At 44.3% G+C, this 23,135-nt stretch overlaps 1 protein-coding gene across 1 annotated transcript in view; it reads right to left on the bottom strand.

The window, feature by feature from the left end:
• Positions 1-23,135, bottom strand: part of LOC140399547 (uncharacterized) — a 35,628-nt gene that overhangs the window by 10,779 nt on the left and 1,714 nt on the right. Inside the window, exon 2 of the mRNA XM_072489090.1 lies at positions 451-483. Within this exon, the coding sequence (XP_072345191.1) occupies positions 451-483 (33 nt within the window). The remainder of the gene's footprint in view (positions 1-450; positions 484-23,135) is intronic.

The following is a 23,135-nucleotide window of genomic DNA, read 5'->3' as shown; positions in this document are numbered from 1 at the left end:
GCATCTGAGTCAGTTGTTAATTTCAGACATGAGGGTTATCGGTTTTGCAGTTTATTCGGTACTCCGAGGATAGGCCTCAATTGGACAGTGGAGCAGTTCGAAGACATGCAATGACATCTTTGAATGTGCTGTACATATACTTGGAATTGCAACTGCAAACATAAAATGAATACTCATATTTTACAGAACTTCAGCTGTTGCCAACTTGAACACGACATGCCTCCCTCGTCATCCTCCCCCGATGTGTGTGAATGGGTGACGTGTCAACAGAAAATACCGAATTTCCGGTCGCATTGACAATCTGGTCCTGCATTATCATTGTCAGTGTTGTAGCACGATGGGTTACAATATTCAGATCAATTACCATGAAAAAAAAAGGACTGAATAAACAGGACAAGAATTAGTCGTTCAAGGCAGTTAATGAAATTAGAGTGATATGTCGCCACTTACTTTGTGAAACGCTCCTTTCAATCAGGAAAATCACTGAAATTGAGAAAATAAGAATGAATAAAAGGAGCATCAAAACCATTCCTAGAATTCATGAAACAATGCCTGTTCCAATGCAGCGCCAAAGTGCCCGTTTCAGAGGCTTTGTTACTAAACACACATCCCGAATTCCCTGATGTCCAGGTATTCCTTTTTGACGGCAGGTAAGCATCTGATTTTATTTTCAGCTTTGCTGTTGACATGTCAGGACGTACATTTCAGTCAAGCAGCTCGCTGTGGAGAAAAAAGTCCCCCTTATGCCCGTTTGTTTCTTGTGCCAATCAGGTTCTATTGCGTGTCCTCTGGCTACCCACTATTCTGCACAGAAAGATGATTTATCCTTATGCAATCAATACATGTCGATTATGATTTTGAAAACTTGAGTTAAAGCTCATCTGGATGTTCGCTGCTCGGGGGAAGACAAGCCCAGCGGCTCCAACACTGTAGTGCGGATATTGGGGAATAAAAGACACTCGAGTGCCAGGGCCTGCAGTCGGAAAGATCGGGATAATTTTTCCCGGGGAAACAGTAAGCAAAGATTGGAACATTCCCCGACAAATTGCAATTGATCCACCGTCAAATACTAATTTTACATCTCAGTTAAGGAGTTTTTTTTCTAAATTAAATGTATTACCATGTCTTTAGATATAAGAAGACAAGCTGAGGGGACAGAGTTGCCATAGAGTTTTACAGGATACAGAGAGACCATTCGGTCCAGAGGTCCTGTCGCAGTCGTCTGGCACATATCTATTCTAATTCCATTTTCAGCAATTGGTCCCGAGACTTGTATGTTATGAAGTCCCAAGTGCTCACCTAAATACTTCTTCAATGTTGTGAGGATTCCCACCTCTTCCATCCTTCCAGGCAGTCAGTTTCAGATTCCCACCTTCCTCTGTGTTAATGTGGTATTCCCTCAAATTGCCTCGAAATGACATGTTCCTTACGTCATACCCCCTGGATATGTGCCCCTCTACTCGTGGGGAAAGTTCCTTCCTGTATACGCTCTCTATGTCGTCAATAATGTTGGGCTGGATCATTCTCTGTAATGTGTTTCTGTCTCTGCCTTTGTCGCAGTCTCTCTGTATGAGTCTGTCTTTGTGTGTTTGTGCCTGTACGTCTCCCAGTGTGAGATTTGGAATTACTAATTAATCGTGGAACACTTCTAATTTTCAGCAACATGTTCCAACCCTCGAGCACCATATTCTCGGAGAAACGTTTCCCAGCTTCAGACCTGTCTGTGCGTTTTTGTGCGTGTATCTCTATCTGCGTATCTGTCTCTGCCAGCCTGTGTGATTGCTGTTGTCTCGCTCTCGTTCTGTACATATAGCTCTATGAGTACATAAAAAGCAAGAGGGTAGCCAGGGAATGGGTTGACCCATTGAAGTACAGGGGAGGGAAACTATATGTGGAGCCAGAGGAATTGGGCGAGGTATTAAATGAATACTTTGCATCGTAAGAGAAGCAATTTCATTTCATTTCAATTGGCGGATGTTGAGTCTGGAGAAGGATGAGTAGATAGCCTGGGTCACATTGAGATACAAAACGACGAGGTGTTGGGCGTCTTGAAAAATATTAAGGTGGATACGCCCTCAGGCTCTGATGGGATCTACCCAAGAATTCTGAAGGAGGCAAGAGAGGAAATTGCTGAGCCCTTAACAGAAATCTTTAGATCCTCACTGTCTTCAGGTGATCTCCCGGAGGACTGAATAATAGCCAATGGTGTTCCTTTGTTTGAGAAGGGTAGCACTGATAATCCAGGCAACTACAGGCCGGTTAACATTACGTCAGTGGTAGGGAAATTACTGGATAGAATTCTTCGATACAGGATCTACTCCCATTTGGAAGCAAGGGGTCGTAATAGCGAGAGGCAGCACTGTTTTATGAAGGGGATGTCGTGTCTCAATACTTGATAGAGTTTTTCCAGGCGATCACAAAGATAACGGATGCAGGTAGGGCAATGGATGTTGTCTATATGGACTTCAGTAAGGCCTTTGACAAGGTCGCTCATGGCAGACTGGTACAAAAGGTGACTCACTCGGGATCAGAAGTGAGCTGGCAAGTTGGATACCGAACTGGCTAGGTCATAAAAGGCAGAGAGTAGCAATGGAAGGGTGCTTTTCTGATTGGAGGACTGTGACTAGTGGTGTTTCGCAGAGATCAGTGCTGGGACCTTTGCTGTTCATAGCATATATCAATAATTTGGAGGAAAATGTAACTGCTCTGATTAGTAAGTTTGCGGATGACACAAAGATTTCTGAAATTGCGGATAGCGATGAGGACTGTCAGAGGATACAGCAGGATTTAGATCATTTGGATACTTGGGCGGAGAGAAGGCAGATGGAGTTTAGTCCGGACAGATATGAGGTAATGCATTTTGGAAGGTCTAATACGGGTAGGGAGTTTACAGTGAATGGTAGAACCCTCGAGAGTATTGGTAGTCAGAGAGATCCAGGTGTACAGGTCCACAGGTCACGGAAAGGGGAAACACAGGTGGAAAAGGTAGTCAAGAAGTAATACGGCATGCTTGCCTTCATTAGCAGGGGCATTGAGAATAAAGATTGGCAAGTCATGTTGCAGCTGCGTGGAACCTTGGTTAGGACACACTTGGAGCGTAGTGTTCAATTCTGGTCGCCACACTACCAGAAGGATGTTGAGGCTTTGGAGAGGATGCAAACGAGATTTACCAGTATTTTGCCTGGTATAGGGGACATTAGCTTTGAGGAGCGGTTGAATAAACTCGGGTTGTTCTCACTGGAACGAAGGAGATTGAGCGGCGACCTGATTGAGGTCTACAGGGGCATAGACAGAGTGGATGGTCAGAGACTTTTTCCCAGGGTGGAGGGGTCAATTACTAGGGAGCGTAGGTGTACGGTGCGAGGATCAAGGTTTAGAGGAGATGTACGAGGCAACTTTTTTACACAGAGGGTAGTGGGTGCCTGGAACTCGCTGCCGGAGGAGGTGGTGGAAGCAGGGACGATAGTGACATTTAAGGGGCAACTTGCCAAATACATGAATAGGATGGGAATAGAGGGATACGGACCCACGAAGTGTAGAAGACCGTAGTTTAGTCAGGCAGCATGGTCGGCATGGGCTTGGAGGGCCGAATGGCCTGTTCTTGTGCTGTACTTTGCTTTGTCCTTTATTCTTTTTTATGAGTCTTTCTGTTTATCTGTCTCTGTTTGCGCTGATGTGTCTTTATATTTCAGTCTTTGTGACAGTCTATGTGCCTCTGTCTTTTTTGTGTGCTCATGGATGTGTCTGTGTGAGTCTGTGTGTTAGTTTCTGTCTTTATGTTTGCCCACCTCCACTTGTCCGTTTGTGTGTATCTTTGTTCCTTTGGCTATCTGGGTGAATGTTTCTCTGTGTTAGCCTTGTCTTTCTCTGCGTCATTTGTCTGTCTCTGTGTCTGCTACGATCTGTGCCTGTCCCTGTATACTTACCTCTATTTGTCTCTGCATTTCTGTGTGTCTGTCACGATCTGTGTGTCTGTCCGTGTGTGCTGCTTACCTCTTTGTCTCTGCCTTTCTGTGTGTCTGTCAGTATCTATGTGTCAGTCCCCGTGTGCTTACCTCTGTTTGTCTATGCCTTCCTGTGTGTCTGTCACTATCTGTGTGTCAGTCCCCGTGTGCTTACCTCTGTTTGTCTATGCCTTCCTGTGTGTCTGTCACTATCTGTGTGTTTGTCCCTGTGTGCTGTTTGATGTCTGTTCTCGTTTATTTACCACTCACTGTGTGACTGTCTCTCTGTGCTTGGCTGTCTCTGTGACCTTCTCTGGCTGCGTGCCTTGAGATATTGGTGTCAATGTGTCTGCATTTGTCTGGAAGAACCATGATGGAATGGTTACGGAAAGTGAGTTTCGGCTGCTAAAGTGAAGGATAAAAGCAAGACCAGAAAATAGTTTGCACATATGGATCCACACGTAATGTGTTCACTAAAAAACATTAATCTCCGCCGTCTGTACAGATTATTCAATTAGTTAAATCCAGGAGATGAAGCAGAACGTGCCGTTTAAATAATAAGAACCGAATATTGTTTCAATTTTCGGAATCTGGAATTAGTTTGTGCACTGTCCGAAACGCAACATGAAATCGATAAATGAAGAAACAGAAATATTAGTGGATAGAACATTTTAACTTCCGCCTGGGTGTATTTTAGTGACAGTCAGCGTTTGTAGCGGAAACAAGTGGTTTCAGATTAGAGATAGAGCTCCTCATACAAAATAAACTTAACCATTGAGAGTGGAAGCAATGGGCCATCGGAAGTCTTGTTTACTGACCCTGTTGAACAATGCTTGGTGAAAATCTCTGTCAAATATTTCGAAAAAATTAAACAGATAATTCTTGAATAAATGGGCGTCATAAATGTCGGATTGATAGACTGAACCCCCCTGCACTTATTTATCCAGACTGATCCATACCTGCACGAATCCAATTATGTTTAACATATTTCAATATTAATTAACTCTTAAATGTTCCACACATATCGCAGACTATGTTACCAGGCAGATATATTGCACTGTTCCGACGTGCTGGGGATTTTAGCGCCATGAAACTGAATAAAAAACATGGCAATATTATTCGACAAGGGGTTTAAGAGGAAATGAAAAGCTAAAGTAAGCATTCGTCACTTGGGGTAGCAGACAGAGAGAGAGAGAGAGAGACAGACAGACAGACAGATGGATACAGAATAACTGAGAGAGAGAAAGACAGAGTCAAACTTTGGAAGACTCCCACATGTCAGATGCACCTACTTGTGACAATAAAGTTTGTTATTATGACAGCTGTCACCCATCTGTACCGGGGGTGTGACCAGGTGTCTAGAACGCCTCTTTGTGATGCTTTTGTCACCTGAATGCTCCTCAATTGATCCAACTTCTGCTTCAACCGATTGAAGCGATCTGTGAGGATCTGCAATTGGGTATACATACTGCAGATACACTTGATTTGAACGCTTGAACTGTCAAGGATTCCCCACATTTCACAGGCGAAGCATTTTAGCCCGCTTCCTGACATTTCTAGCAGTAAGTAATCAACAAAAATATAAGTACTCATTATATTCTTGTTTTTAATAAATTTAGAGTACCCAATCATTTTGTTGCAATTAAGGGGCAATTTAGTATGGCCAATCCACCTGCCCTGCACATTTTCGGGTTGTGGGGGTGCAACAAACGTAAACACGGGGAGAATGAAACTCCGTACGGACAGTGACCCAGACCCGGGATCGAACCTTGGACCTCGGCGCTATGAGGCAGCACTCCTAACCACTGTACCACCGTGCTGCCCAACTTACTTATTACATTGTTATTAAATTAAGTTACAATTACCGATATGGTCCCTGGTGCTTGATTTCTACCATAGATATTGATTGATAAATGCAATAAACTCCACCCTCCAGTCTGTCGCGGTCAGGTCACAACTTCTCATCTCGGGTGGGCCCTTGTAAGTGATTTGGTTAGACGCGAAAATCCCCACGCTAAATTTGTGCCGTAACCGGAATAAGTCTACGCCCTCCGGTTTAGTTGTTCCTCTTCAGAAGCAAGTAGCTCTGATGTTGACTTTATTTAGATGTGGAAATTGAAGTGTATTAGGTTACTAACCTTGAATATATTTTGGAAGCTTTAGATAGTGCGATCAAGTTGTGTTTTTCAGTAATTTACAAACTGTATTAGTTGTCAATTGCAAAGAGGTTTCCTTAATATGAGTATGGTTAATTATGAGTTTAGATTAAAGTTTGTGTACCATAAAATACACCTATTGAGCAGTATTAGTAACCTTGGATGACTTGTCTGCGCTCATAGTCCCACCAATTGCAAATTCCAAATTGTTGGCAGCCTCCCACAGATCTCACACTATAGATTAGGTACCTATCATCTGACCTTGAGATCAGTGTTCCCATACATGAAGCTTTAAAGTGGCATGTAAAAGCGAATGAATATGTCAAAAAGTAATTTAAAACAATATAATAAATCCACTTTTTAAAAAGAAAAGCAGATTATTGGGAATTATAGGAATCTCACGGTGGATTGTCGGTGTCGATGATTGACTTTGTCCCCCTTGTGGGGGAGTCGAACTCAAAAGGCACTAATATCTGACTAAGACATCTCTCATTTTATACAGACATGGGGAGGTATTTATTCTTTCAGAGGGCAGTGAATCTGTGGAATTATTTACCGCCGATGTGTCCAACGGTTGGGTCGTGAAAAACATTCAGTGTTGAGATAGACAGATTTTTAATCAGTAATGGAATCGAGAGCTATGCGGAAAGAGCGGGAAGCGTGGTGTTGAGGATTATCACGTCAGCTCGGTCATGATCTAATTGAATGGCTCGATTAGCCGAATGGCCTACACCCGACCCTGTGGTCTTACCATAGAAATCATAGAATATAAAGTGCAGGAGGAGGCCAATCGACCCATCGAGTCTCCACCGGCCCTCGGGTAAGGGTACCCCACTTAAACCCACGCCTCCACCCTATGTCCGTAACCCAGCTCACCTTTTTGGACACTAAGGACAATTTATCTTGGCCCATCCGCCTCACCTGCACATCTTTGGACAGTGGGAGGAAACCGGAGCACCCGGAGGAAACCCACGCAGTCACGGGAACAACGTGCAGACCCCGCACAGACAGTGACCCAGCGGGGAATCGAACCTGGGACCCTGGAGCTGTGAAGCCACAGTGCTACCCACTGTGCTACCGTACTGCGCGTTATGAAAGAATAAATTCTGGAAAAAAAATTGACCGTCCGAGCAGTCACTTTTTTTGCGTCGAATTATGAAGGAACCACTTTCGGATGAGTCGGACAGTATCATAAAGGGTTACAGGCAGACTGCTCGATACTTCTGCCCGAGGACAGGGACTTTATTGGGTAGGGAGATATGACAATTTGAGGGCTTTCTCCTTGGTGCACAGCAAGATTAATTGGCGGTTATAGATGTTTGGTAAATAACCAGAGCTGTTGATTGGCTGAAAGAGCAGTGGTTATTTGCACTGGCATGTCATTGATAATCAGATAATTCTGATTGAAGTCTATTGAGAAAACAAGCGGGAGGTGGAGCGATTTGAGAACAGGATTGTATTCAGATATGTTTCCAAAGTTCTGAATGAGCTGGTGTGGGATATGACGTCATGTCCCTCTGAATATCCTATATCAGCCCGGTCTATTGGGAGTGGGCGTTCACGCGGAGGTATGTGAGTGACCACATCTTACACATGGATGGACCACGAGAAATAGCGCCAAAGGTTAAAGACAGTGGATTACCGTGCAATGACAAGTTATACCATGCATCGTTTTGTGGGGAAGCGATCTTAGCATGAACATTTCAATATATGCTACTGACCCTTTCTGTGTGTCTGTCTCAGTCTGTGACTCTGTGTTTGTCTATGTGGTGGTGTTTGTGCAGTGTGTCCAGGAAGCTTTTCTAACACAGTATGTAGATTGTCCGACCAGAGGAGGGGTAATATTAGATTTAGTACTTGGTAATGAACCAGGGCAAGTGATAGATTTCTTTGTGGGGGAGCATTTTGGAGAGAGTGACCACAATTCTGTGACTTTCACTTTAGTAATGGAGATGGATAGGTGCGTGCAACAGGGCAAGGTTTTCAATTGGGGGAAGGGTAAATACGACGTTGTCAGACAAGAATTGAAGTGCGTAAGTTGGGAACATAGGCTGGCAGGGAAGGACACAAGTGAAATGTGGAACTTGTTCGAGAAACAGGTACTACGTGTCCTTGATATGCATGTCCCTGTCAGGCAGAGAAGAGATGGTCAAGTGACGGAACCATGGTTGACAAGAGAGGTTGAATGTCTTGTTAAGAGGAAAAAGGAGACTTATGTAAGGCTGAGGAAACAAGGTTCAGACAGGGCGTTGGAGGGATACACGATAGCCAGGAGGGAACTGAAGAAAGGGATTAGGAGAGCTAAGAGAGGGCATGAACAATCTTTGGCGGGTAGGGTCAAGGAAAACCCCAAGGACTTTTACACATATGTGAGAAATATGCGAATGACTCGAGCGAGGGTAGGTCCGATCAAGGGCAGTAGCGGGAGATTGTGTATTGAATCTGAAGATATAGGAGAGGTCTTGAACGAGTACTTTTCTTCTGTATTTACAAATGAGAGGGGCCATATTGTTGGAGAGGACAGTGTGAAAGAGACTGGTAAGCTCGAGGAAATACTTGTTAGGAAGGAAGATGTGTTGGGCAGTTTGAAAAACTTGAGGCTAGACAAGTCCCCCGGGCCTGACGGGATATATCCAAGGATTCTATGGGAAGCAAGAGATGAAATGGCAGAGCCGTTGGCAATGATCTTTTCGTCCTCACTGTCAACAGGGGTGGTACCAGGGGATTGGAGAGTGGCGAATGTCGTGCCCCTGTTCCAAAAAGGGAATAGGGATAACCCTGGAAATTACAGGCCAGTTAGTCTTACTTCGGTGGTACGCAAAGTAATGGAAATGGTACTGAAGGATAGGATTTCTGAGCATCAGGAAAGACACTGCTTGATTAGGGATAGTCAGCACGGATTTGTGAGGGGTAGGTCTTGCCTTACAAGTCTTATTGAATTCTTTGAGGAGGTGACCAAGCATGTGGATGAACGTAAAGCAGTGGATGTAGTGTACACGGATTTTAGTAAGGCATTTGATAACGTTCCCCATGGTAGGCTTCTGCAGAATGTTAGGAGGCATAGGATAGTTGGAAATTTGGCCAGTTGGATAACGAACTGGCTAACCGATAGAAGTCAGAGAGTAGTGGTGGATGGGAAATATTCAGCCTGCATCCCAGTTACCAGTGGTGTACCGCAGTGATCAGTTCTCGGTCCTCTGCTGTTTGTGATTTTCATTAATGACTTGGATGAGGGAGTTGAAGGGCGGGCCAGTAAATGTGCAGACTATACGAAGATTGGTGGAGTTGTGGATAGTGAGGAGGGCTGTTGTCGGCTGCAAAGAGACATAGATAGGATGCAGAGCTGGGCTGAGAAGTGGAAGATGGAGTTTAACTCTGAAAAGTGTGAGGTTGTCCATTTTGGAAGGACAAATATGAATGCGGAAAACAGGGTTAACGGTAGAGTTCTTGACAATGTGGAGGAGCAGAGCGATCATGGGGTCTATGTTCATACATCTTTGAAAGTTGCCACTCCAGTGGATAGAGCTGTGAAGAAGGCCTATGGTGTGCTCGCGTCATTAACGGAGCGATTGAATTTAAGAGCCGTGAGGTGATGATGCAGCTGTACAAAACTTTAGTAAAAGAATATTCAGTTAGCACCTCTCCTATCTCATCGGACTGCACGCACAACTTCCCACTACGTCCTTGAGTGGCCCTACTCTTACCCCAGTCATTCTTTTATTCCTGACATGTCTATAGAAAGTTTTAGGGTTATCCTTGATCCTACCTGCCAAAGACTTCTCATGTTCCCTCCTGGCTCTTCTGAGCTCTCTCTCTAGGTCCTTCCTAGCTAACTTGTAAATCAAAGCGCCCTAACTGAACCTTCATGTCTCATCTTTACATAAGCCTCCTTCTTCCTCTTGACAAGTGTTTCGACTGCTTTAGAAAACTATGGTTCCCTTTCTGGACCACTTCCTCCCTGCCTGACAGGTACATACTTATCAAGGACACGCAGTAGCTTTTCCTTGAACAAGCTCCACATTTCCATTGTGCCCATCCCCTCCAGTTTTCCTCTCCATCCGATTCATCCTAAGTCATGCCTCATCGCATCATAATTGCCTTTCCCCCAGATATAACTCTTGCCCTACGTTATATACCTATCCCTTTCCATCACTAAAGTAAACTTAATCGAATTGTGGTCACTATCACCAAAGTGCTCACCTACCTCCAAATCTAACACCTTTCCTGGCTCATTACCCAGTACCAAATCCAATATGGCCTCGCCTCTTGTTGGCCTGTCTACATACTGTGTCAGGAAACCCTCCTGCACACATTGCACAAGAACAGACCCATCTAAAGTCCCCGAACTATAGCGTTTCCAGTCAATATTTGGAAAGTTAAAGTCCCCCATAACAATTACCCTGCTGCTTTCGCTCCTATCCAGAATCATCTTTGCAATCCTTTCCTCAACATCTCTGGAACCTTTCGGAGGCGTATAGAAAACCTCGAACAGGGCGACTCTCCTTTCCTTTTTCTAACCTCAGCCCATACTACCTCAGTGGACGAGTCATCGTCAGACGTCCTTTCTGCCACCGTAATACTGTCCTTGACTAACAATGCCACCCTTCCCCCTCTTTTACCACCTTCCCTGTGCTTACTGAAATATCGAAATCCCGGCACCTGCAAAAACCATTCCTGTCCCTGCTCTCCGAAATGGCCACAACATCGAAGTCCCAGGTACCAACCCATGCCACAAGTTCACCCACCTTATTCCGGATTAATCTGGCATTGAAGAAGACACACTTTAATCCACCTACCTGCCTCCCGGTACACTCCTGCAACTTTGAAACCTTACTCATGACCTCACTACTCTCAATCTCCTGTATACTGGAGCTACAATTCAGGTTCCCAAGCCCCTGCTGAACTAGTTTAAACCCTCCCCAAGAGCATTACAAAATCCCCCCCCCCCCCGGATATTGGAACCCCTCTGGTCGAGGTGTAGACCATCCCGTTTGTAGAGGTCCAAACTAACCCAGAATGAGCCCCAATTATCCAGAAATCTGAAACCCTCCCTCCTGCACCATCCCTCTAGCCACGTGTTCAACTCCTCTCTCTCCCTATTCCTCGTCTCGCTGTCACGTGGCACGGGTAACAACCGAGAGATAATAGGGCTGGTTTAGCACAGGGCTAAATTGCTGGATTTAAAGCAGACCAAGGCAGGCCAGAAGCACGGTTTAATTCCCGTACCAGCCTCCCCGATCAGGCGCTGGAATGTGGCGACTAGGGGCTTTTCACAGTAACCTCATTTGAAGCCTACTTGTGACAATAAGTGTTTTTCATTTCATTCATTTCATTTTCATAACTCTGTTTGTCCTAGATCTAAGTTTTCACCCTAGATCCCTGAATTCCTGCCTTATATCCCTATCCCTTTTCCTACCTATGTCGTTGGTAACTACGTTGACCACGACTTGGGGCTGCTCCCCCTCCCTCTTAAGGATCCCGAAAACACGATCCGAGACATCACGCATCCTGGCACCTGGGAGCCAACACACCAACCGCGAGACTCTCTCGTTCCCACAGAATCTCCTATCTATCCCCCTTACTATGGAGTCTCCAATGACTAATGCTCTACTCCTCTCCCCCTTCCCTTCTGAGCAACATATTAATCTGTGTCTCTGTCTCACTCTGTGACTGTCGCTATGCATTTCACACAATCTGTGTAGATGTCTGTGCCTCTATATCTGTATTAATCTGTGTCTGTGTCTCACTCTGTTTGTCCTGCTATCGCTATGCATTTGTCACATTCTGTTTAGCCGTCTGTACCTGTATATCTGTATTAATCTGTGTCTCTGTCTCACTCTCTCCGGCTGCCTCTATTCATTTGTCACATTCTGTTTCGCTGGCTATGTCTGTCTAAATCTGTTTCACACTGTCCGGCAGTTTCTATGCATTTGTCACAATCTACCAGCTGTTTGTGTCTGTCTATCAGTATTAATCTGTGTCTGTGTGTCACTCTGTCCGACTATCTCTGTGCATTTGTCACATTCTGTTTCGCTGTCTGTGTCTGTATATCTGTATTAATCTGTGTCTCTGTCTGGCTGTCTCTCTGCATTTGGCACATTCTGTTTAGCTAGCTGTTTATAGATAGAGTTCACAGTGCAGAAGAAGGCCATTCGGCCTATCGAGTCTGCACCAGCTCTTGGAAAGAGCACCCTACCCAAGCCCACACCTGCGCCTTATCCAGTAACCCCACCTCACACTAAGGGCAATTTTGGACACTAAGGGCAATTTAGCATGGCCAATCCACCTAACCTGCACATGATTGGACGGTGGGAGGAAACCGGAGCACGCGGAGGAAACTCACTCACACACGGGGAGAACGTGCAGACTCCGCACAGACAGTGACCCAAGCCGGGAATCGAACCTTGGACCCTGGAGCTGTGAAGCAATTAAGCTAATCACTATGCTACCGTGCTCCCCATGTCTTTATATCTGTATTAATCTGTGCCTCTGTCTCACACGATTTTCCTGTTGTCTCTCTGCATTTGTCACATTCTGTTTAGCTGCCTCTGTCTGTATATCTGTATTAATCTGTGTCTCTGTCTCACTCTGTGTGTCCAGCTGTCTCTATGCATTTGGCACATTCTGTTTAGCAGTCTGTGCCTGTATACCTGTATTAACCTGGGCCTCTGTCTGTCGCTCTCAGTTTGTCTGTCCCAGTCTGTGTCTCTGTCTCTGTGTCAGTTTATGCCTGCCTATATCTGTATCCACCATCATTAAACGGCTGGCTGCATTCACCATAGAGTTTTTTTATTGAACATGTGAAGGTTGCCGGATAAATGTTGACCACAAGCAGCAGCTACTGCACAGTGTATACAAAAGGACATTAGTCTCCTCCCTCTGTACAGATCTCTATCTCAATGGTGTTAGCAGATTAAGCAGAATAATGGAGGAAGTGCAGTTTAAATTATTCGATCCGTTTCGTGCTTCAATTCAGTTTACAAGTGTAGTTTTGTAACTGTCACAATTTCAAACTTGGTGCATTAACGTAAAGAGTCCTCGATTAAGATTACCAAAAGCTTAAACATATGAAAATGTATCTGGTTAAATTTAACAGAGTTGGTAAATATTATAACGGAAACCTGTGGTCTCAGATCAGAAATAGATCAACTCAGACAAAATAAACATCATATTAACACATCACTGAAAAACAATCGGTCAGGGGAAGATGTTTTTTATAAGGCGAGTGAAGATACATTCTGAGAATCTTGTTTAAATAATTTGAACAAATTAAATAATTAATTACTGTACCGGGCATCACCAATAGTGGCGGACTTACAGACTGAATCCTCTTGCAATCACACGGAAAGAGAGAGAGAAAGAGAGGGTGAAAGAGACAGTGAGAGAAAGAGAGAGAGAGAGAAACTGATTGAGGGACAGAAAGATAGACAGACGGGCAGAGAAAGATACACGAACAGACATATAGGCAGACGGACAGATACAGCCACACAGACAGAGAGAGATGGAGAGAGAGAGGGTGAGAGAGACAGTGAGAGAAAGAGAGAGAGAGAGAGAGACTATGAATGAGGGAGAGAGAGATAGACAGACGGGCAGAGAGAGCTGCACAAACAAACAGAGAGGCAGACAGACAGATACAGCCATACGGCCAGAGAGAGAGAGAGAGAGACCGAGTGACCGTCAGGGAGAAACACACATAGGATGATGGATACAGGGATCCTCACGCGGACAGATGGAGAGAGTCAGACAGACGGACAGACAGACGCGAGAGAATGATACGGAGAGAAACATTGTGTTTAAAGTAAATTAGGGAACAACCATCCAGGGATTGGTCGGCGAAAAAGTGGGAGGGAGCTAAAACCAAGAAAAACAGGGTACAACACATACGGGACACATTTATGGAAGTGAAGACTGACAAGTCCCGTCAAATCTAAGGCCTTGAACCGCGGGTCTCAATGGAAGTGAACCACAGCGATAACAAATGCATTCGGCGTAACCTTCTCAAATCCCCGTCAGCCTGAATGAATGGAGCCGCTTGAAACCTTACTAATATTACACCGATATTCCAGGAAGGAGGGAGGCAGTCGTTGTACTACTGTAGTTGTACAGTAAGCATTGTACTTCTGATTGATTGTCTAACATCTGACATTGAGAAGAGTGTCCACATATACAAAATACTCAAACTACTGGTAATGCGGAAGACTCTGTGAAATAGTAAAGATTAAAGGATCTCTAAACATAGAAAGATCAGATGAGAACATTATTGAGAAATATAGAATTGTCAAGAAAGGCTTGACAGGGTAAATGGGAATGGTTGTTTCCCCTTGTGAGAGAGTCTCGGACAAGAGGGCATAATCCCAGGTTCAGGACCGATCTTTTCAGAGATATGTGAGGAGGGATTTATTCTCTAATGTGGCAGTGATCCTGTGGAATTCCATATTTCAGATGTCTGGAGATCTTGGCCGTTGACAAATACGAGGCTGAAATAGACAGACTTTTAATCAGTGATGGAATCAATGATTATGGGGATAAGCCAGAAAAGTGGGAGTTATTGATTAGCAGACCAGATCGGATATAATTTCATTGAGTTGCGAAATCGACGAGACAGGCCCCATGCAGTACTTCTTTCCTCCATGGTTTTATGAAATAAACGATTCTGAAAAAAGTCACCGGTCATGCCTGAACATGTCATCATTTCCAATTTTGAACAGGTACTTTAGGGAGGGTATCCAACAATTGTTAGGGATGAAATGAGATTGATCCAATTGTATCAGGGAGGATGACACTTACTTTATATGGAGACGAATTATAATTACAGTTATTCTCCTCAGAGCACAGCAGGGCAAGATCATGCTTGGTAACGGACTCCCGTGAATATAATTATATTCGTGATACTGGGTGCTCCACATATGTAAACTACTAATATTCCATGGCAAGGATCAATAACCTCACATTATCTTCAGGAAAGTCCTCGAATTAAAGTAGTTTTAAATAACACACAAGCTCCATTTGCTGACTGAGTGCAATCTTTGTAAAGACGAAGTGGTGCAGCTGCGTGGAGTGTGTGAGTGTAAACGTCACAGATCTTTATCGATCCATTCGTGTCCAGGAAAAGACAAATCATGTGAATCTCAATGCCCTGGTTGCAATATGGAAAAGATGGAGGCATGGACTGTGGCAATTGAGACTGTGATATACAGTCTCAATTGCCACAGTCTATGCCTAGAGACAGAAACATAGGATGCACAAAAAGCGAGAACGAAATGGCTGGGCAACGGAGTACACACTTTGGTTCTGTCTTCACAAAAGAGGTCGCAAATCAAACACCAGAAATGTTGGAGAATGAAAGGTTTAGTGAGAGGGAAGAACTGAGGGGGATCAACATTAGTAGAGTAATGGTGCTAGGAAATCGATGTGATTGATGGTGGATAAATACCCAGGGCCGAGGAATCTGCATCTCAGAGTGCTTTCGGATGTGGCTCTGGAAATACTGGATGCATTGGTGGTCATCTTCCGGGATTCAATAGACTCTGGAACTGTACCTTCAGATTGGAGGGTAGCTCACGTCACTCCGATATTCAAAAAGGGACGGTGAGAGAAAGCAGGGAATTATAGACCAGTAAGCCAACATCGGTAGTGGGGAAAATGCTTGAACCATTATCAAGGACTTTATAGCGGAACACTTAGAAATCACTGGTAGGATCAGTCAGAGTCAGCATGGAGTTATGAAGGGAAAATCATGCTGGACAAATCTGTTCGAATTCTTTAAACAGGCAACCAGTACAGTTGACGAGGGGGAGTCAGTCGATGTGGTATATTTGGACTTTCAGCAGGCGTCTGACAAAGTCACGCAAAAGCGATTTTGTGCAAGATTAAAACACATGGGATTGGGGGAAGTGTATTGAGGTGGATAGAAAACGGGTTGGCAGAGGGTAAACAAAGAGTTGGGATTAATGGGTCCTTTTCAAATTGTCAGGCAGTAACCAGTGGGGTACCACAGGGATCGGTGCTGGGGCCCCAGCTATTAACGGTATATATTAATAATTTGGATGAGGGAACAAAATGTAACATCTCAAAGTTTGCAGATGATACCAAGTTAGGTGGGAGGGTGAACTGTGACGAGGATGCAGGGATCCTACAGCAAGATCTGGACAGGTTGGGTGAGTGGGCAAATCAATGGCAGGTGCAGTATAATTTGGATAAGTGTGAGGTTATTCATTGTGGAAGCAAAAACAGGAAGACAAATTCCTAGGTGAATAGTTGTATATTGGGAGAGGGGAGTGTGCAGCGGGACTTGGGTGTCCTTGTGCACCAGTCGCTGAAGGTGAGCATGCAGGTGCAGCAGACGGTAAAGAAGGCCAATTATATGTTGGTCTGCATTGTAAGAGGTTTCGAGTATAGAGGCAGGTAGTGTTGTTGCAATTATACAGGGCATGGGTGAGGCCACACCTGGAGTATTGTGTGCACTTTTGGTCTCCTTCTCTGAGGAAGGATGTTCTTGCTCTCGAGGAAGCGCAGCGAAGGTTTACCAGACATATTTCAGGGATGGCGGGACATATTAGGAGAGATTGACAAGGTTGGGATTGTTCTCTCTGGAGTTCAGAAGAATGAGGGGGGATCTCATATAGACTTATAAAATTATTTTTGTTTTTTTATATCAATTTTTACGATCCAATTATTATTTTTCCAATTAAGGGCCAACCCACCTAACCTTCACATCTTTGAGTTGTGCAGGCGGAACCTCCGCAGGCATGGGGAGAATGTGCAAACTCCACACGGACAGTGACCCAAGGCGTGGATTCGAACCCGGGTCCTCAGAGCCAGAGTCCCCGTGCGATCCATTGTGCTACATGTGTCCTTAGACGTAAAACATTCTAACAGGACTAGACAGGGTAGATGCATGGAAGAGGTTACCAATGATGTGTGTGTCTAGAACCAGTGGTCACAGCCTGAGGATTCAGGGTAAAACATTTCAGACAGAGATAAGGAGACATTTCTTCACACAAAGAGTGGCGAGCCTGTGGAATTCATTACCGCAGGAAGTAGTTGATGCTAAAATATTGAATATATTCAAGAGGCGGCTGGAGATAGCACATTTGGAGAATGGGATCAAAGGCTATGGGGAGAAAGCAGTATTAGGCTATTGAGTTGGATGATCAGCCATAATCGTGATGAATGGCGGAGCAGGCTCGAAGGGCCTAAAGGCCTCCTCCTACCCCCAACTTCTATGTATGAATGTATGTATGTATGTGAGAAAAGTCAAGGAAATTCTGAGCACAAAGAGCATTGCCTCTCATTAGTCTCCTACCACTCTACAGACCTCTATACCAATGGTGTGCTAAACTCCAGCAGACTGAAGGAGGAAGTGAAGTTAATACAGGTTGTCAGAGGTAAAACGCCGCCTGGTTTTCTCAAGAGGAGCGTTTGATTGTATAACTGATAAATTCATCAGCTCCGAACATATACAGAGTCTTCCAGGAACGTACTCCTACAACAAAGACTAAAAAATTAAGCCAACGTTTTGAATGTGGTCGGTATTAAAGATAACAGAAATAGCACTTACGTGTCAGAGTGGAAAGAAAAGTTTTGACCTCGAAGAGACTTCAGTTGAGAAAAGAGGAACTTAGCTGTTTCCAGGAAGGACCATGACTCAGATCTAACAGAATAACCTAATTAGACATTCCAGAACGTTCCATTATTGTCTTCAAGTGCTGCCCTTTAACTGAACTTCCCATATCTCCGGAAGCTCCTCCTTCATGACTGAATCATGCCATTGGTCAATGTCCCACCGCATAACCATATACATCATGGATGCCAGTTTGAACTTGATTGCCTGTACTGGGAACCATAGTTGTAATACTGAACTAAAGGCCTTTCTAGCTCTGTTTCTTTCTTTGCTAATTCCCCGCCCATTCCGCGCATGTTCACTTCGCTGCATTGAACACTGGTTGAGCAGCGTTATCACCACACTTGGTCAATGCTTCCTTTCTATAGCTTTGGCACACTGAGCTGATTGGCCGTCACAGAGGACATCCAGGGCTAACCAGATTATCTGCTCTGTCCAGGCCATGGGCTGAACAGCAGTCTAATTTCCATTTCATGGTTTCCCTCCGCTCAAAATCATCACAGAGTCAGCAGAGCCAGTTCAGTAGAGTCATCATTTAGATCTGAAATGATAACTGCTTCTCACCCCGCCCCCCCGCCCCCACCAGGGAGTGGACGGGATATAGAAGTTGATACTTTCCAGATTTGCTGATGCTGGTACCATTCATGTCATTCAGGGAAATTTGGTTGTAAACATTTGGCTGATACAAAAGAGTTAGAGGAAGTACTGGTAAGGTTGTATGAACCAGTATAAGAGGAGGATGGTGTGGAGTGTCAATGACAACACCTGAGCTCTTCATCCGAATGACCTCTTTATCTACTATAAATACAAATAATTTCAATTGTACTGAGTCGTGAATTAATAGAGAATGCACGAACTGACAATCCATGTCTGCAGTTTTAGAACCCTTTACATATGATCAGTTGTAATTTAACACATACTACAAGACTCTCTCTCATCCGAGTGGGAAGTTTGTTTCAGGTCAAGAGAATTAGAACCTATCGTTGGTATATTGTTGGCAAGACTTCAGTTTTAAACAATATTATCCTCCAAAGTCTTTCACACCTGTTAGAGAAGCAGCAGACAAGTTCGCAGGTCTTTATTTATTGATGTAATCTGAATTCCAGTCACATAAATAAATAAATACAGTTAATATTGCACCAGCACTTTCTAACCTAAACATGGCTGGATGCATTTGTGGGCAGTACATAGACTAAATGGGTTAGGTTGGTGGGTGTGATCAGACACGATGCAACATTTGTCTGTACCTGAACAGAGTAACAAGTTACAACTTCAACTGCTTCAAGCTCTGAGAGAGAGATTAGGTTCAAGAGGTGGGTGATGGATATCACTAGAAATCTAATCCCAGGCAGGACATTCCTGTGAGAGCAATTGGCACGATGCATTGAGTTTCCAGACGGAATTCAGAACTGTCTGATATGCAAAATGAATGGGCAAAAGTAGGGTACATGTGAACAGTAACGATATCCTGGCATGAACTGAAAAGTCTTTTACATACGGAAGGAATAGAACAATAAAGGAAGTCATTTCATGCTCTCGGGCAAGGTTTAAACAGGGGAACCACAAGGATCTGTGATTGGGCTCCAGCTGTTCACAATTTCTATCAAGGAATTTGGTGACATGTATAAAGGCAACAGCTGCAAATATGCTGTCAGCACGCAGCCAGGTGGAGAAGTCAGTTGAGTGGCGATGGAAGGAGGCATCATGGGATTCTGAGAGGACAGGTGAGTGGACATCAACCTGGCGGAAGAACCGTAATGTGGTAAAAATGTGATGTTTTCCGCTTTGGTTGGAAAAGCAGAAAGTCAGAGTTTTTACGAAATAGTGAGAGATTTGATATTAACATGGAAACGTAGAATATAGGTGCAGTCGTAGGGCATTCTGCCCATCGAGCCTGCACCACCATTCAATATGATCATGGCTGATCATTCAAATTCAGTATCCCACTCCCTATTGATCTCAGTGCCCCTTGATCCCTTTAGCCGCAAGGGCCAAGTGCAGCTCCCTCTTGAATATATCCAACGTACTGGCCCCAACAGCTTTCTGTGGTTTGGAAATCCACAAGTTTACAGCTCTCTGAGAAGACATTCTTTCTCAGCTCAGTCCTGAATGGCTTCCCCCTTTATTCTTAGGCTGTGGCCCCTTGTTCTGGACGACCCAACATCGGGAACATTCTTCCGCATCCAGCCTGCCCAGTTCCATCAGGATTTAATATGTTTCTATGAGATCGCCTCGCTTTCTTCGAAACTCCAACTGAATACAAGCCTAGTTTATCCAGTCTTTCTTCATACACCAGCCCTGCCATCCTTGGAATTAATTTGCTGAATCTTCTCTTGACACCCTCAAAAGGAAGAATGTCCTTCCTCAAACTAGGAGACCAAATCTTCACGCAGTACTCAAGATGTGGCCTCTTCAAGGCCCTGTATAACTGCAGCAAGAAGGCCCTGTATAACTGCAGCAAGACATCCCTACTCTTATACTCAAATGTTCTCGCTATGAAGCCCAGCATGCCATTCGTTTTCGTCACCGTCTGCTGTGGTCAACCATGACACCCAGATCTCGTTGCACTTCCCCTTTTCCTAAACTGCCACTGTTCACATATTAATCATCCTTCCTGCTTTGCCACCAAAGTGGATACCTCACATTTATCCACATCGTGTTGCAATTGGCAGGTATGTGCCCATTCCACCAGCCCGTACAAATCACCCTGCCGCCTCTTTGCATCCTCCTCACAGCACACACTGCCACCCAACTTTGTGTCGTTTGTAAATTTTGAGATACTGCTTGCAATTGCTTCGTCCAAATCACTGATGAATATTGTGAATAGCTGGGACCCCAGCACTGAACCCTGCGGTACATCAATTGCCGCTGCCTGCCACTCTGAAATGGCCACTTTATTCCCACTCTCTGCTTCCTGTCTGCCAACCAGTTCTTTATCCACTTCAATCTTTTACCCACAATACCATGAGCTACAATATTGTCCAGTAATGTCTTTTGTGGGATCTTGTCAAAAGCCATTTGAAAGTCCAGATACACAGCAACAACTGGCTCACCATTGTCCACTCTGAATGATAATTGGTCACATACTGAATAATTCCAGAAGATTGGTCAAGCATGATTTCCCTTCAGTAAATCCATGCCGATTTGGACCGATCCGTTCCCCACTTTCCAAATGCTCAGTTATTTCATTCTCAGGAACTTCGATGTCATTGTCCATATCTCACGAAAAGCTGGCATGGAAATTCATCAAACAACTAGGATGTCAAAATGTACCGTGTCATTAATTGCAAGAGTGTTTTCGGACAGGAATATAAATGTTTTCTTGCATTTAGAGAGAGCCATGGTGAAACAATATCCGCAGCTTTCCCTATAATTGTGGCCTTCTGGCATAAGAACAAATATATGTGCCACAGAAATAGTGGACTCGCTTCACTGTATCCATCCCAGGGATTGCGTAGCTGTCCCCTCAGGAGACATTGATAAAAATGTGTTTGTGTTCTCTAGTGTACAGTTGCGAATGACAGATGATGCGACTGAACCAAGCATTATTCTCTAAGACTCGACTGGTGGATGGAGAATGCATGTTTCCTGGCAGCCTGGGGAGACTGTCTCTAAATTACAAGGAGACCATTTTAGATATAGATCAGGAGGACATTCGTCACTCAAAATCTGCTGACTCTTTAGCGTTCGCTCCGATAGACAGCACGGTAGCATTGTGGATAGCACAATTGCTTCACAGCTCCAGGGTCCCAGGTTCAATTCAGGCTTGGGTCACTATCTGTGCGGAGTCTGCACATCCTCCCCGTGTGTGCGTGGGTTTCCTTCAGGTACACCGGATTCCTCCCACAGTCCAAAGATGTGCAGGTTAGGTGGATTGGCCATGATAAATAACCCTTAGTGCCCATAAAGTGCCCTTAGTGTTGGGTGGGGTTACTGGGTTATGGGGATAGCGTGGAGGTGTTGACCTTGGGTAGGGTGCTCTTTTCAAGAGCCGGTGCAGACTCGATAGGCCGAATGGCCTCCTTCTGCACTGTAAATTCTGTGATAGATAATTCTGGGCTAAATCCTTGGCATGTTGAAGATATATGTCGTTAACTTTCGAGTATGAAATACATCAACCGATAACTAGATAGTGAACGAACATGCTGTTATTGTGGAGGATCAGCTATGATCCTGTTGAGTGAAGGAGCAGTAACAAGGCGTTGAATGTCCTGTTCCTGCTCCTATGTTCCTGTATTCCAATCAACTGCAGCTCCACACTGGGACTTTGACAGATGAACCCAAATATTAAATATTAGTTAATGAGGTCCCATGCTCCAACTGTTCAGAAATAATTATGCGACTGATTGATTTCGCGACCGAAAAATAGATGAGAGCAGAAATGTACACTGTAGAGATGGGAGATTTCTTCACAGATTACCAAACAGACTGTACAGTACAACTGGCGGAGTTCCATTATGGAATGGATGTATCTGTGAAAAGTGATCATGTATATTGTGAAAGATGTAGATGGGGAGAAATATTCTGAGGAGTGTTGATAGCTGTTTTAATCAAGGACATTTGACTCCGCCCCCTCTGCAGACAGACTGCTCAGTTTGTTGCTCATTTGTAGAATGGAGAATGAGGAGAAGGTTTTAAGACAAGTTCATACAGCTGAGCCCTGACTGAAGTATCAGTGAGGAAAGTTCAGTTGTGCAGACCGCAACACATACGCTGAAAATTATCACACAACGCCTGAAATTAGGAGATGTAACAGAGCCAGAAAGCACATCAAACATGCTGACAATTGCCATTGTTATAAATAAGAGAAAAAGCACTCAGCAACAGACAGGAAGACTGTGGTTTCAACTCAAATTAGATTCATGACAAAGAAAGAGGAACTGAGCAACTGTGAGAAAGGAAATTGACTCAATGATAAAGGAACAGCTCCAAATATATGCAGCAGAAAATGTCACAATACTGTGAATAAAAAAAATTCCCACCAGCTTTATCAATACCTTGGCAGGATTAGTATTCACAAAAGCAACACCCGCCTCCTCAATGTTTAACTGTTTGAGCAGACACTGAGTGGGTTGGTTGACCTGTGGGGGATAAAAACTGCGACCTTTGGTAACACTGGCAACTACACCGCATGTTTCTTCTCCAGAATGGCGCAGAATTAAGTGACTCTGTCAATGCTTTTGGTCCACGATTCCTTCAAAGCTGCCGAAGCTGTGAGCTGATTGGTAGCGCCAGAAACTCAATTGACAGAAATAGGGGAATTGGGAGACGCAGTGCTGGAGAATCAAAATTCAATTATATTATTACATAAGAATCTGGCTTACTTGATTCCAACCTAAGCTCAAAAGGATTAATGCCTTGAACACCGTAACTGTTACAGTATAAGGACCGCGTTTATTTGCTATTTGCTCA

The sequence above is a fragment of the Scyliorhinus torazame genome, chromosome 23 (assembly GCF_047496885.1).
Source record: "Scyliorhinus torazame isolate Kashiwa2021f chromosome 23, sScyTor2.1, whole genome shotgun sequence".
Taxonomy (NCBI): Eukaryota; Metazoa; Chordata; class Chondrichthyes; order Carcharhiniformes; family Scyliorhinidae; genus Scyliorhinus; species Scyliorhinus torazame.
The sequence above is the reverse complement of the archived record's forward strand: the minus strand, read 5'-3'. Positions and strand labels throughout refer to the sequence as shown.